Source organism: Crocodylus siamensis, chromosome 15 (genome assembly GCF_052110815.1).
Source record: "Crocodylus siamensis isolate JL-2025a chromosome 15, ASM5211081v1, whole genome shotgun sequence".
NCBI lineage: Eukaryota > Metazoa > Chordata > Crocodylia > Crocodylidae > Crocodylus > Crocodylus siamensis.
In genome coordinates, this window is record NC_143409.1 from 23015471 (window position 1) to 23031357 (window position 15887).

The window sequence follows — 15887 nt, forward strand, 5'->3', positions numbered from 1 at the left end:
AGTGAAGGGAAAGTATTCGAAAGTAGTATTATAGTAAAAATGTGTCTCAGCTGAGCAAAATAATTCACTGGTCTTAGAAACACATTTATTATATGCATCCCACAAAAGTTTACATCAGACTTTAAATTTACTGGTCTAAATTTATCCATCCTGTAACACAGGGTTTAGTATTCAGCAGTGGTTACTTTAGCAATATTACTTTAATTGAGACTATCGTGATTATATAATCATTATACTACAAACCTAATGAAAAGCCAATAAACTTCAGTTACTAAAAACAGTATTATATTTATTTTGAAATTATAGATATTTATAAACAGGCTGTGTTCTTTAAAATAGTGATTTTCCCACAGTATAAACAGAAACATCTAAAAAGATTTAAAATTGTTGTACTTATCTTTGTTGTTGCCTTAGCTTTCCAAATGTATTTGTTGTGAAACAGTCATAGCTGCAAAAAAATGTAGGCAGGAAATACACACTAGCAATATACTATCTGCACATTAAATACTGTATGAATATTGGAGTTAAATATTTAAAATTACCTACCTTTTAAAGAAGCAACACTTGAAGCTTCAGATGAGTAGACAAGCAATGCGTAACCACGAAGATGGAAGGACGACTTTAATCCCAATAATCTACTTAGGTTTTAAAGCGCAGCCTCTGCTTTCTTATTATATGCTCCAGTTCAGCAGGTTTAGTTTACACTTCAAGGTCTTTGTGTGATCTGCAGTCTTCAGACAAAACTCTTGGTGATGGCCAGGAGGATTCAGAGTAAGGAACAAAGAACCTGACTATGCTTTTTAGATGCACCATGTTTTGTCCACATGAACTCACAGTTTTTTGTACTGTTTCTAAACATTAAAGTTAAGAAGCAGTAGTGGGTAGATGACTTTCCAGCTACTGAATTTACCATAAAGGCCTTCTCAAAGTTAAATCTCTGTATATTTTTCTCATACTTTAAAAAAGAAATTGAAGCAACAGATTAAAAAGTGTCTCATTCTGGATTAATCCACATTTCTTTAAACATGACTTGTATTTATGTAGCACAAAACAATAACTTGAAAATCAACAAGATTAACATTTGCTGCTGCCTTGTTTTTTTTTTAAAAGCTTGGTTGAAAGTTGCATTCATGCCTGAATGACGAAAACAATTCAGAAGGCCACATTCTTTACAGATGTGAAATCAAAGAAGTTATGTCATTAGGTGTCACTGGGTGTTTTTTTCAGAACAGTCAATAAGACTGGAGGTAAAGTGGGGGGGGAACAGGACCTGACAACACAAGAATAGCCGGTGACTGAGTTGGAGGTAATTCATAACAGTCATTTTTGGAAAGATATTATTCAAAATGATGCTGCCAGAATCATCCCTCTTGCATGTTACTTGGGTCATGTCTCTCCTTTTAGAAACCATTTTACTGCTTTCCTGCTACAATGCAAATAAAGTTCAAGCTTCTTGTTGAAGGTTCACCTAGCACCTACCCACATCACTGATATGGTCTCTTGCATTGCACCTTCATCCTCCCTACCCTCACTATTTATCTTCCTCTCTCGTATGCATCTCCTACCTCTACTCATGTAGCCCTTCACCCTCAGAATGTCATCTTGAAGAAGGCAAATGAGTGGAAGGTAACACCAAGCATACACTTGACTAATCTCATCCATGGGCACTTGAAAAATTCAAAACAAGAGCCACAATACTAATGACTTGATTTTCAAAAATGCCAAGCAGCTACATTTCCCCCTGACAATGTAAGGAGCTGCTGGTGCTCAGAGCCTTTGAGAATGAGGCCAAAAAGCTGGATTTTCAAAGTGGTGTGAAAAAATGTGCATACAGGCCAGGTATCTGAATGAACAGTTTACATAGGAAAATTCACATGAAAGAAGGGGTTCACATGCTCAGAATTTGCAAAATGGCAGTAATTTCCCAAAATATGCATGAACTCCCTGTAAATACAGACATTTCTAATGAGAACATAAGGAAACACAGAACACTGCAAAATCGGTCCAGATCTGTCATTCTTTCGTCTTATATCTGACCCAAAGACTCCAGTTGCACTGTTCATTCCAAAGGCTAGTGGCTTAAATAGGGCACGATGAAAGAGGAATTTCAGATGACAAGGTATAGCTGTGTACCTGCATACCCTACCCCACCAATTGCAGTGTTGCTATTACATTTAACAGGGGTAGGATCAGTCCATAAATGTGCATAATATTACCCAGCCTGAAGCTGTTACTTCAAACTTCTGTCCCATTCTTGGTGATAGAGACCCTTCCTGTGAAAATTATCTATCTTTTCTTCTTCTTGAGCATATTAGTAGCATTCTTTCACTCCTAACTCTATCGAATAGTTAAACACCAAAATGCCCTGTATAATGATGAACTGTTTTTTGGAAGCAGATACATATGGCATCAGAAGTAGTTCTGTGACATGGACATAAGATATGGACTCCAAGGAGAAGGTGATTGGTAACAGGCAGCTTGAGATACCCTTGGTAACTGTCAAAAAAGTCAAATAGAAGGCAGTGTAGATTTGTACCTTATAGACTAACCAAAAAGCAGATGTACACACACGTGCATACACACACACATATATGTATAGCACTAGCTTTTGTGAGCTCATGCTCACCTCAGCAGACGCTGTGAAAGGATGTGCACAAAGCTGTGTATAAGATGACAGAAATGTAAATACAAAAGCAGCAGGGAGGGGCAGGAAGAAGAGGGGCGAGCAAGGTGTTGGGCAGTGCTGGGAGAAGCAATATCTGCTTTGATTCCACCAACTGTGATGCCCACCTTAGGGATCTGGAGCAGTGATTCCTACAATTATAAATACAACCCCAAAACTGCAGACACTAAAAACAAAGCCAGACTTAAACCTCATTCTGACCTGCTATAATTCCCACCCGAGGACAAGGACAATGGAGTCTCTCTGGTCATCACCTAGAGCAGGGATTCCCAACCTTTTTAGATCACGGACCAGCAAACTGTGGACTGGAGGTGACCACAGACCAGCAAACTGAGGACTGGCAAAATGCAGTCTGGAAGTGACCAGCATACTGTGGAGTGGCAGTCAACCCTTTTTTATACTCAGTAACTAAGATAAGCTTGATGTGTGTTATTTTTTTCATTTGATTTTTTTTTTCATTCATTTCATTTGGCCACAAAGGGTTGGCTGCCAGACCAGAAGTCCATAAGTGACCGGCATACTGCGGAGCGGTATATTCAGTATAAAAAAAAACGCTGGCTGCCACTGGGCAGTATGCCGATCACTTCTGGACTGGCAGCCAACCCTCCTGTGGAGCAGCAACCAGCCCTTTGAGGCCCCATACCAGGCCATGGACAGGGAATCTCTGACAGAACCCCCTGGCTTGAACACCCGAGACACATCATTAATGACCACGAACCCCTCCTGGAAAAAGGATGTTCATCTCAAAGCAGTCATGGGGGAAAAACCTGTCCTGGCTAACAGACAGAACCCCAACCTCAGCATTTCTTAAGCAACAGGCTACTAACTCCCAGTCTCACTGAAGCACCAGGCCTTGTAATGGACCCAGATGCCTTCTGTGCCCCAACGTCAAAATAGCCATATCATAAATACAGATTACAACACCCAGACTTGTTGTCATACCAGTATTTATTATGGAAATGCAGGAGCAGCCAAAGACAGCACACATTTCAGAAATTCAGACACACTACTTGGCAGTCCCCATGAGTGGGGTAGTATGTAGAAGGAGATACAATAGTTTAACCCCTAACCAAAAGTATTCACCAAACCTTTCAGAGTTTAAATTAGTTTTTTCAAAAGTTTGAGTATGAAAAAGTAAAATAACTCTGGTATTACTTAGATGTTACAATAAAGCTATTTAACCTGTGGAAAGCATAAGCTTACTTATATGCCTGTGACACTCTTGAGTACTATATATATATATATATATAACCAATAAAAACTCTTGCTCTATGTACTTTTCATACATCTGCATGCTAGTAAATACCAAAGGTGGTTCCATCTTTAAATTCACAAATGCTGTTACATGAAATTAAAGAAATACTATAGCAAAATATTGCAAACATTGCTTTGTCATTCCTTCATATGACCAATGTTTAAACTAACTGAATTAAGTTAAAACCTCTTAAATATATTGCAGCAACTGAAATCTGTCCTTGCACACAAGAATTCTGTACCTTACTAATATTACATTTAAATACTTAAGTTCTAACACCTGATTAGTAAATCATCATCAGGATCAACCTGGGTTTTTTCTAGGGTGTTGTTACTTCAATTATTCTCACAGGGCACCATAGCAAATCAATAAAAAGTTATCTGCTGTATGCTGTGTGTGGGTGTCCTACTGCACAGACCAAAGAGGTGGCATTGTTTCTGCTTCCAAGTAGTGTATACATCAAATGAAAAAAATAAGAACACATACAGAGAAACCAGGCTGCATCTGGTAGTAGGGTTCACCACAGGAGCTGGATTTACTCACCAAGTAGTCTGCACATACAGGGGGAGCTGGACTAGAGACTGGTAGTGCAGCTGTTGATATTGTCACCATGTAGGCCCCTCTGCCTATTCCTAATTCCTGACTGTATGTGGGAATGGGTCTATTTCCCATCCTCCCTTACTATCTCTTTTCCTGCTCTGTTTCCTATTTCCATTCTGTGGCACTACAGAATCACAGACAATTAGGGTTGGAAGGGACCTCAGGAGGTCATCTAGTTCAAATTCCTGCTCAAAGCAGGGCCTTCCCTAACTATATCACCCTCTTCAAAAATTAAAAAAAAAGTTGTCACCAAGGATGGTCATACCAGAAACTTATACATGTTTAGAGCACAGTCCTGCAAACACTGCCTACTGCCTGCTGACTCAGCCTTGTGACAAATAGCTCATTCAGAGTGGTTGCAGAAGGGGACCCTTTCTGGTCTCTCTTGGTTCTTTTCTGACACCCACCACTGTGGGAAATGAGCACCTCCCAAAGGGCCAAAATGTCCAAGTGAGATATGCTAGGGTTCGCCTGACTGGCTGCACGTGAGAATGTTAAAGGGGAAACAAGCAGGATGGTCTGTAGAAACTCAGAATTTCCATGATATACGGTGCTGGTAAGTTCTTATTAAAAACTCTATTTCAGTTATGTTTCCTAACTCACTTTCAGGCTACTACCATTGGTCCAGATGCAATAGGCCTTAAGTCAGACCTAAAACAACATCATTCCCTTGTAAGAATCCAGAATGGGCCAAAACAGAACCCTAGAGTTGAACTCCCTGGAATTTTATTAAGTGGAATTGAAACCTTCTGGAAAACTAAGTGCCCTAGTCCCACCTCTTCTTGGAACAGGTCTCTGATATGTGCCTGTCTATAAAACCATAATACAGACATTTCTGAGAGACAAACCAGCCTGTAAGTGAAAAGGAGAACCTTAGTTTGCTGAAGAGCTTCCTTACATTTATACCAGAACTTTTCCCAAGTTCAGAGGAGCAATTTGTATCGATTTTTGTTTAAACTGTTGTAGGAAAACCCTCTATTTGCTACTGCTACATTCTCCTGAGGGCACAAAACATTATTTACTTGTTATTACTAAAGAAGACGATTCTAATGGAAGGGATGATGCCACAGGAAACAATGCTGGGTGAAGACTGCTGTAAAATAAATCCATCAGATGAAAGGAATGAGAAGAACTCCTATGAAACAGCTCACTTGTGAGAGGAGATGGCACCATAAAAGTTGTACTGTAATAGTTGTTGCCCCATTTTCTACCTGACTGGCAATCTGTCATTAATCCTGAAGCACCAATATAGATTTCTGTTACTGTCTTAGTGACATTCTGGCTCCAAAACCAGAGGGCCACTTTAGTATCCAGCTCTCATCCTTTGCAGAAATGCAACAGAAAAGGAACAATATTGGGTAAAGGACAACAGAAGTTACAGTCTGGAACACAAATTACTCTTACAATCTGTGTCCTGATTTCACAGCTGTTTAAAAAGAGTACTCTGTCTATAAACTCCAGTCACAGGATTGAGTAACAAAAGTTTGCTCTTCATTTGGTCTATGATGGACAATTGGTAAATCCTTCTTTTTTTTTTTTTTTTTATTACACTCTTGTTAGAAAGCCAAGTTTGAAACTACTGGGGATTTGTATAGTTTCCAGTGCATATGGAGAGGGGGTAAAGGGAAATGTCACTTGAAAGAGATATTTGGTGTCTAGCATCAACTGTGGCATATCTTCTCGATTATTTAGCATGGCCTGAAATCAGAACAGAGAGGGTCAGGGAAAAGGTCTGTTTCAGAAACAAATAACAGAAGACAATTTTGTTACTGTAATTCTAAATTATCTCTAAAGTATTTATTTTCATATAATTCTTTTTTTGTCCCTTACCCAGGAGAGCAGTAACTGTATCATGCTTTGATAGGAAAGTCTAGTATGAACACTTAGCAAAATAAAGAGTGTGTGGAATATCCACCGTAACTTGAATGCATATGTGGAAACAATTTATGGATCTTACCTGGACTTTACGAACAAATGATGGGGCCACTCTTTTCTCAAAGTCATCTATAGGAGTGTATGAATTGAGGATCTTTACTATCTGTATAAATTAAGATAGACTTGCTTAATGTTTGCAATCCATGACACAAAAGAGTAATAGATTCACGTGAAAAGGCATGAACATGATGTCTTCATTGGTATTTAACTGATTGAAGGCACAGTAAGCACTTTTTTTTTTTTTTTTAAAAAGAGGCAGATTTTATTCCCTCAGGAAAGTAGTGAATGTTGTGAGCATGATACCTGCTAAAGCTTATCTCCAAAGGAAAAGAAAGGATCCCGGAGAACAGAGAAGAGGACAGAACTGAGAGCAAACCTAGAAATGGAACAAGGTGGACAGGCAGCCATGACAGAACAAGACACTTAAGCAGAACATGCAAACAAAGAAATTGAGTCACAGCCTAGAGTTGGATATAGTGGGCTGGAGCACTTGGGGATGTTGTATACATAAAGTGGGAGGCAGAAAGTTCTTTCAAAAAACAGAATGACAGTAGAAAATGACACAGTTCATCACCTGCACAGTGGACAGGGATGTACAGCATTCACATATTTCCTTGGCATCATCATCTGTGATCTTGTTGACTTGAAGGAGCCAGGCTGCCTGAGAGAGAGGCTCCAGGGTTTCCTTAGCAGTGCTGTTCTGCAAATTCTTTTCTTTAAGCCATTCTTCTAAGTAGCTGATATTGCACCTGGAGTTAGGGCATAAATAAGCATAGAATTGTCTGCTTCCCCTCACAAACTAGTCAGGCTAAACTAATCCGGTAATGAATGACGATAAAGAAACACTGGAGGATAAAGGAACACATGACTGTCTGGTTAAAATTCATACACATTAGGTAAAAAATTATATAGACACCTAAGATTATTAAAGAAATTTAAACTAGATTTTTAAAATCTAGTTTAAATTTGCACCATTTTATCCTGTTTATTTTCTGCATTTCATATAGACTGCACTAGAAAAGATGACTCTCCAGTTTCAGGGCTATGTATAGCTTTGTATCCTATCAAGAGGTTGCAACAGTACTCAAAATTCCTTTCAAATTTAACTCTTGCAGTTCTTTTGACAGCAAAGAGCTGATGACCATTGCACCGTTTGGGTCAAATTCTTTTGAGTGATGATCAACTGGTGGTATGCGTACCCCTGGGGGTATTTGTGATGGCCTCCAGGGTACTCTGCAGTAGGGGACCCTCCCCCTGTTGACTGGCTGCTGGGGGAACCCCATCCTCCCTTGATTGGTCACTGTGGGGGGATCCCCCCTGCTGGTCTGGCCGCTGGGGGACTTCTGCCTTTTCGACCAACTGCTGGGGGTACACTGACCAAAAAAAGTTGAAACCCCTGATCTAGGGTAAACATCTCCATCTTTGCCATTTTCCTGAGTTATCCAGAAAAATCCTCTCACTACTGATTTTCTTTTGTTCAGCCTCCAAACTATCTAGTGCAGGGATTCTAAACTAGAGTATTGCAGCACCCTGGGGTGCCTTGAGATCCTTTCAAGGGGGCCAGAGTGCCAAACAATGTTAGCACTGTTATGTATGCAAATGAGCTCCACAAGATAAACCCAGAGATTTTAAGTAGAATTTACAGTGTTAAAAACATTCTGACCAAGTTTTCGTTTTCTGAGTTTTTTTTGCAACAGAGAATTGAACATTTTTTTTTTACTACAGAAAAATGAGTGAAAAGTGGTGCCTTGAGCCTAAAAAGGATTAGAACCACTCGTTTAATGGCTTGCAAATGAACTGTTTCTCTTTTGCAGAAAGTAAGATCTATATTCTCTTCAATGCACATGTTAACAAGGAACTGTGGAAGCTTGGGACAAATCCTCAATGGCTTTGTCCTGATGCCTGTCTCATCAGTAAGTAAAGGAATTCTGTTTCTCTCTGTTTGCTAGTTGGGGAATACAGTTTCTGCTTTATGCAAATGTATCCACTATGATACATTTCTATGCATGAACTTGTATAATAAAATCTCTGGACATATCCCAGGGGGAAAGACAACAAAGTCTTCAGATTTGAGCATGTGGCCTTTCACCCTGCTATGAATGACATTTATTTTGTACTTCACGTAAATCATAAATTTAAATGGTCATACGCACCATAATATGGAGTATTTTGAGATGAGAAAGTTCAGAGATAGGACAGTCCTTGTCCAACTAGAGAGTCAGAACTGGTTGTCACCTCCCACTGGAATATTTACAGGGCACCAAATAACACAATGAACAGCACTACAGTGTAGTAAACAATCCTCTCTCTCAAGGGAGCACTTGCTGAAACTTTATTGGCTTTACCTTATCTGCATTCCTTTCCTACAAGAGCACATGTCCTTGCGGAGGAAGAGACTATTGAGGGTGACAGCTCCAATGAGAAAGAAAAGCTGTTTCACTGCCTGCTTTAGAAGCTCAGAGTCCAAGCCATTCTGGCACATTGTGCTATAAAAATAGCTGAGTTGTTGCAGGATAGAAGTCATTGTGTAGGCATCTGTGTCATCTATACTAGAAGAACGTTTACGGAATCCTGTTGGTTTTAAGCCAGAAATTCCCTGAAGACTTTCATATTCAAGCATGCCCGGCACTGAAAAGACAATAGGAAAACCAAAAAAAATTAAGGGTTCTCTTAATTGTGGTAAACTGGGTTTGGGAATACTAGATATATTAAGGATCTATAGTTCAACAGTTTTAAATTGTAGCTTGTTGGTACACTAGTAATGATAGAGAAAGAGCATGTGTATGAAAATTATGGGCATGCATGTTTTCAGGATAAATCTCAAGGCCCTGTTATCTCAGTGTGGTATTCCAAAATGGATGGAAGGCAACGTTATCTGCCCTATGCAGCATCTCCACCACCTTCTCTGGATGTATCACTGCAATTTGTTATGTAGCAAACTAAAATACATCGGATGCATTTTATTTTGCTACATCCAAAGTCATTTAACGTAAAATACGCTGCTGCACATGTACACCATGATGAAATTAAAACATAATATACCACCACAGGTGTAAACAGTGAAGTCATTAAGATGGTGAAAAAGGGCAATAAAACCACTTAAAAGGCCAATTTCATCATGTGTACAAGCTCCTGTAGCTTCCAGAAGCCATTTCTTGCTGTCTGTTGTTAACATTTCGGTGAGAGGTAAAAGTCTGCATTACAAGAATCTTAAATTAAAAAGGCTTTTGTGGTATCACAAATAATTAGAGAAGGACAAGAAAACATAGCCACTGTATAACAACAGAATTGCAGCAGTCCTCAAGAAGAAAATCTGAAACCTACATTGAAAACAGCAATACAGAAATGGAATGCACTGCTGCTTCATAACTGGTCGCCTGTATGGCCAGTTAGAATGGAGTCAGGGTAGAGAACTGCAGGACAAATGTAGAAGGGGAGACCTGGAAGGCAGGTCTTCCTTAAGGAGTCCCCACCTGTAGGAAAATAATACTAACCAAGCCTTCTTCAACCCTGTCATGCATTTTTAACGTGTTTAATTTCTACATCTTTGATTCCACTCCCAGTAACTTTCTGCATTCCAGGGGCCTGCTCCACGCTGGGAAAAACTGCTCTGAGGGATAATGCATATTCAAAACTTCTGGTGATATTCCAGTCAATAAAACTGTCTAAAAAATATACATACGTATATATTAATACAAATGTATATACACACACACGAAATGTGTACACACCTGTATTATAAATAGCATTTGTGCATGTAGGTGACAGCACTTTTGCCTGTCCCTGTGTCCACATCCAAGATTTATTCAAATACCTAAGAAGCTATTAGTCGATTTATTTTCACTGATTTTTTTTCTTCCCTCTTACCTATCATTGGCTGAATGTTGTTCTCCATTACAATGATGAACTGGTGATAGATATGAATGGCCAAGTCACTAAGTATTTGTCTGTACTCTGAAAGATCAAAATGCTTCAAACAGTTCTTATTCTGACGGGGAGTGTTGTGCTTCATGAACTCCTGAAAGCACATTTTAAACTGATAAATACTAAAAATCATCAGTACCAATACATTTTAAAGCGCTTTATGTGAACTAGATAAGCAAATTCTGTATGCAAACAGATACAAATAAGTCAAAACTAATCAGCAATTACTACTAGTCCTGAACTTTATACACATATATTTCTAGTACTGCTCACTTGCTCCAATGCCTGCTGAAGCCAAAAGAAAGACCGGCATAGATTTTAAAGGATTTGGATCAAGCTCTAGATTCACATGAAATGCATGAAATTCGTATTTCCTTGCTTCAGAGAAGTTAAAAGGCATCTATTCATGATAGTAAAATGTTCTGGGTCTTGTATTTTGTATAAAAGCGAGCTTCCACTTCAGAACTCTGGATTAAAATACATCTCTCCCAAAGAATATTTAGTTCATTACAGAGCTACTTTAAAGGAGCAAACTTGCACCCAAGCCTGGAACTACTGTCTAGGATCAAACCTACCTCCAGGTATGCAGTGGAATTGTGGAAAAAAAATCCCACTGCACTGCTTTCAGTTGACACTGCCTCTTTCCTACTGCTTCAAAATCTTAGCGAACAAAATGGCCACAAGGTGGAGTCCACGGTTATTCATATAGGTCATCTGGGAGTGTGTGTGTAGGCATGAAGGGGGAGGGGGAGAGTGGCACTTTAATAAGAGCAGCTCTGAGAGTCACTTTAGTTAAAGTGCCTGTAGTGTTACGTGTATCAACATCCCTGTCTTGAAAAATGGCAATGGAGATGCTTTAAAGCTTATTGAACAAGCTTTAGTTAAAGCGCCCTAGCCACCATTTGTCAGAATGGGGAGGCTGATACATATGATTCTGAAGCGCAGTAATTACCATGCTCCAGTAGAGTCTGCTCCTAAGTCCTGTAATTACAGCATGTTGGAACAGCCTCACTCCACATGTATAGGTACCTCAGCAATTTATATAATCACATAAACTGAGTTCTAAAAATCATTGTTTTTAATTTGCAGTGGTTCAGGTGAATACTGCCTTGAGATAGCATCCATGTGGGTTTATATCAAATATGCTTAGAATTCGGGGTTCATGCTAACCCAGGAGTGGGCAATTATTTTGTCTGGAGAACCACTTAATGACATTTGGTGAGCTGTATAAGGCCACAAGGGTAGCCCCACCTCTTGACAGGTCCCCGTCCCCGATTGCCATCCTGGGACCAGAAATCCCACCCCTGACCTTTGCCACCAGAAATCGCATCCCTCCCCTTCCCCAGAAGTACTCCATTTGGAAGGGAGGGTTGCCACCTTGGAACCAGAAAAAAACACAACTTGTATACTAAAATTCGAACATCTACTATACCATATTGTAATTTTATTTAAAAGACTAGTTTTGTCCTGATTTACATCTGTTTGCATAGTGTATCTAGAGGTGATTGCATCATAGTTCAAAATAAAATCTTACTCTTGTATACTGTGTGGGAGTATGTATGTGTGTGATTTGTGGATGGGGTTTGTGAAGGGGTGTGGGTCTCATAAGGGGGTCTATGGGAGATGTGGCATTTGTGGTGGTGGGGGGGGGGGTTCTGGGAATGTGCGAGGGTGGGTATGGGGTGTGTGTGGGCTCCAGCACCACGTGCCCCCACCTCCCCACCTGGCATGGTGCACAGCCCCTGCTGCTGGCAGCAGCAGCAGCTGGCAGCAGGCCCTTGAGGTGTTCCTGGCCTGCAGCAAGCAGAGCCCCCTGGCAACACATGCTTCCAGCTGAATCCTAGGAGCTGCACATGGTGGGACAGAGCCACCCTGGCTTGGCCTGCTGGAACACTTCTTCAAGCCAGACTGGGCTGGCTCGGTGCCTGCACATGGAGCTCCCAGCACTACGGGCGGGAGCCACATGCCGTTGGGCCAGGTTGGCGTTGTGCCTCCATTTGGGGTTTCCAGCACTCCAGCAGGGAGCTGCATGTAGAGGCATGGAGCTGCCCAGCCTGACTGTGCAGAGACCAGGAGTCACAGGGAGTTGTAAGCCAGAGGGCCAGGTTTGCTCCATACCTCCATGTGCAGCTTCCCACTGGAGTGCTGGAAGCCTCATGTAGAGGCATGGAGATGGCCCAGCCTGATGGCTCCCAGTTGCTGTGCCAGAAGCCCCATATGCTGGCAGGGGGCCAGTCTGGTTTGACTCGAAGGCGCATGCCGGTGGGCCAGGGTGGGTGGGCTCCATGCTGCTATATGCAGTTCTCAGGATTCAATTGGAGCCACATGCCACCAGGGGGCTCTGCCTGCAGTAGACCAGGAGTGCCCCAAGGGCCTGCCACTGCCAATGGGGACTGTGCACCATGGCAGCGGGGTCCACACCCACACACAAGTCCCACCCCCACCCACCCCTCCTGCAGGCAGGAACTATCCTCCCCATTCACCAGCTGTCCAGTCATGCGCCACAGTGCTTGGTGCCTCTACATGGGGTTCCCAGATGGAGTGCTGGATGCCCCACAAAGTCCACTTGATCCAATGGTGCACAACCTCTAAAAGCCTCCTCCTTCAGCTGGTTTTCAGTGGGCAGCCTTGGGCTGGTAATAATTGTTTTTTGGAGGGGCCCCATGAGCCAGATAGAATGGCCTGGTGGGCTGGATCAGGCCTACATTTTGCCTGCTCCTCTGCTAACCACAGAACTCAAAATGAAACAGCTGAAAAAAATAATCTTTATCTGGTTTTCACACTGAACCAAAGTAATTGCTCTTTCCTGGGATTTTCTTCTTTGATTTCATTCTAAATTTTAATCTTCCTGTTATCAAATGTTTAATAATATATGCTTGAAGCAGTAACAGTTGTGTGAAAGAAAGGGTGACAATTATTTTTGATACAAATACCTGCTCTTCTGAGAACCAATTTATATTAAACTGAAGATCAAACTAAGCAGCACTCCCAAGGTAAGTTTCTTTCCTTTTGCTTTAATAATCTGTTATCGTTTTAACATCTTAGGCTCTTTTGCAATATTAGTTCAATTCCATTTTATGACACATGTAAGTCAACATCACAACTATTACAGAATTTGATTTTTGAATAAATGAGTTTCAGATATTTCAGTGAAACAGCCTGGCTGATGACTCCTGTCCAATCTGGTTAGGAAGTTAAATGAAATTATATAAAACAGAAAGTAATGAAAGAATTCTTACCTCTTCCCCACTATACTGTTTCAGACTGTTAAGAAAATAGTATGTATTGGAGAGCCAAAAAGACACCATTTCAAAATCTTCAATATGTTCCTAAACAATGATAAGCAAAATCTTTTAAACAAATATAATTCTTAAAATCAAAACAGGGTTAGTACAATAGCCTCATGCTACAGTAAAGGAACTTTACAGAGTCTCTGAAGTACTCAATACAAATCTTCTCATTTCCACATCACAACATCGTTACAATTATTTAAATGTAATAGTACCATGGTGTGGCTAGACCATGTGGATGAGACATGTTTAAAAGAGGCTTAAAAACAGTACTGCAGGAATGGGGGGACTTCACTACAAAAAACTGTATATAAAGACAACTGAAAGTAAACTATTTAAAGGGGCCCATCTGAAATTCAGAAGCAGAGCCTACTACACAAGTCATAGCTGTATGTAAACACGGTTTTTGTTAGCAAGTTAATTACAAGCTTTTCTTGGGATGTAATCAATACAGAGGCATGAACAGTAACAGAAACTGGTTTGTAAATAAATTGAGAACACATCCATACTGCAAACCTGGTTGCATAAATTGTGGTTCACTCACACCTCTGTTGGAAAAAGAACCAGGATTTTGCTTTACTGAACCACAAATTCACAATATAATATTGAAAGAATGACATGGCTGACTTTATAGTATATATGAATTAACAGACTGTTGATCCTGGCTTATAGCATGGCTTCATCAGTTTACTGATCTTCTAGGATTTAAATGCATTACAGTACTTTGTTAACAAGAACCATTTTAAAATGCTAGTACACTCTTCAAACATAATGCAAATACCACCTAATATTCCACATAAAAGAATCCAGAATCAAACACACACGTTAAACAATTTTTGCTCCTTTCAGCAATTTTTATTATGGCTGAAAACATGGGCAACGTTAACATATTTAGCAACTGGTTTCTTAGATATCCAGTAAAGTATAACCTCATAAATCCGGCATGCTGGGGACCTAGCACCTGCCGGAAATTTGAAAATTTCAGATTTTTGAATGAGTGAGGCTGGGGCTAGGAAAGGGGCTGAGGGAGGGGTGCAGCACAGCAGGCATGTGGCATCCTTGGCTCCTGGGGCTGCAGCAGGGAGCAAAGCAGAAAGAACTGTAAGTGGGTGCAGGGTGCGGGGGTGTGGCTCTTGCTGTTACGTGCACCCCAGAAGGGCTATGGGCTCTTCCTGGGAGGGTGCGTGCCCCTGGGTCTGCGTGCTGGATGAGAGCAGGCTGCCACCTGCCCCAAGCACTGGAAAGAGCCTTGGTGCTGCAACTGGCCCCAGCCTACACCGGCAGCCTGCTCTTTGGTGTGCAGATCCGGGGTCAGACGCCCTCCAGGAAGAGCCCAGCACAACCCCCCAGTGCACAGCCCTCCTGTGGTGTACATAGTAGCAGGAGCTGCACCCCCTGCCCTGCACTCTGCGCCCACTTACAGTTCCCTCCACCTTGCTCCCTGCTGCAGCCCCAGGAACCGATGATGCCACCTTGCCTGCAGTGCCGGATTTTTGAGAATTCCAGAATTTTGAGTGCCAGATTTATGAGGTTATACTGTATTCAAAAAAATTATGGCTCAACCTCATCAACCGTCCAGGATAAGGACAAACAATCATCGTGTGTACTTAGCTCAGAGCACCACAAGAAGCATGTGGCACTACTGCACTGCTACTATCATTAAAATATGACCAACAATAATCTTCTTATAATAGATGAAAACTCAAGTGTTTTTCCAGGCATCAAGTGTACACATTCTAAACTTTTTAGATGCATTGACAATGAAACCTACAAAACAGCAAAGTGCACAAGAAGTATTTTTACCTTAATAACTTGCTTGATCCCATTAATGATTATGTTCATGAAAGATTTCAGCATATCAGCATCATTGAGATAGTCTGCATATCTCACACACATAAATAGGATGTGAGCTGGAAGACCTGGTATCATATTTACTACCACACCACGTGGCTTGAGATCTGCATAAAACAGAGTCGTTGGGCAGTCACAATTTATAAGAAAACACAGAGATCCCATCTAGTTATTATTCAAAAGGTAAATGGCTTAAATTAATTAAATACGGTATGAAATCACACTCATTAACCAATTTATGAATTGGTTATGGTACCATGCCATCCCATTTACTGTATTTCATCTATAAGTAATATAAAAACTTTGCAGAGCCACAGAGGAAATTCTGTGATAGTTTATAAAATACAAT

At 40.8% G+C, this 15887-nt stretch overlaps 1 protein-coding gene across 1 annotated transcript in view; it reads right to left on the reverse strand.

Annotated features, from left to right (window-relative positions):
- Positions 1-3624: 3624 nt before the first annotated feature.
- The window catches only part of MYO5C (myosin VC), a 60848-nt gene continuing 48585 nt past the window's right edge, over positions 3625-15887 (reverse strand). Inside the window, exons 35-41 of the mRNA XM_090029043.1 lie at positions 15491-15645; positions 13637-13726; positions 10341-10491; positions 8819-9101; positions 7048-7222; positions 6496-6576; positions 3625-6236 (exon numbers count right to left, since the gene is read on the reverse strand). Of these exons, the coding sequence (XP_089885169.1) occupies positions 6084-6236; positions 6496-6576; positions 7048-7222; positions 8819-9101; positions 10341-10491; positions 13637-13726; positions 15491-15645 (1088 nt within the window). The 3' untranslated portion in view covers positions 3625-6083. The remainder of the gene's footprint in view (positions 6237-6495; positions 6577-7047; positions 7223-8818; positions 9102-10340; positions 10492-13636; positions 13727-15490; positions 15646-15887) is intronic.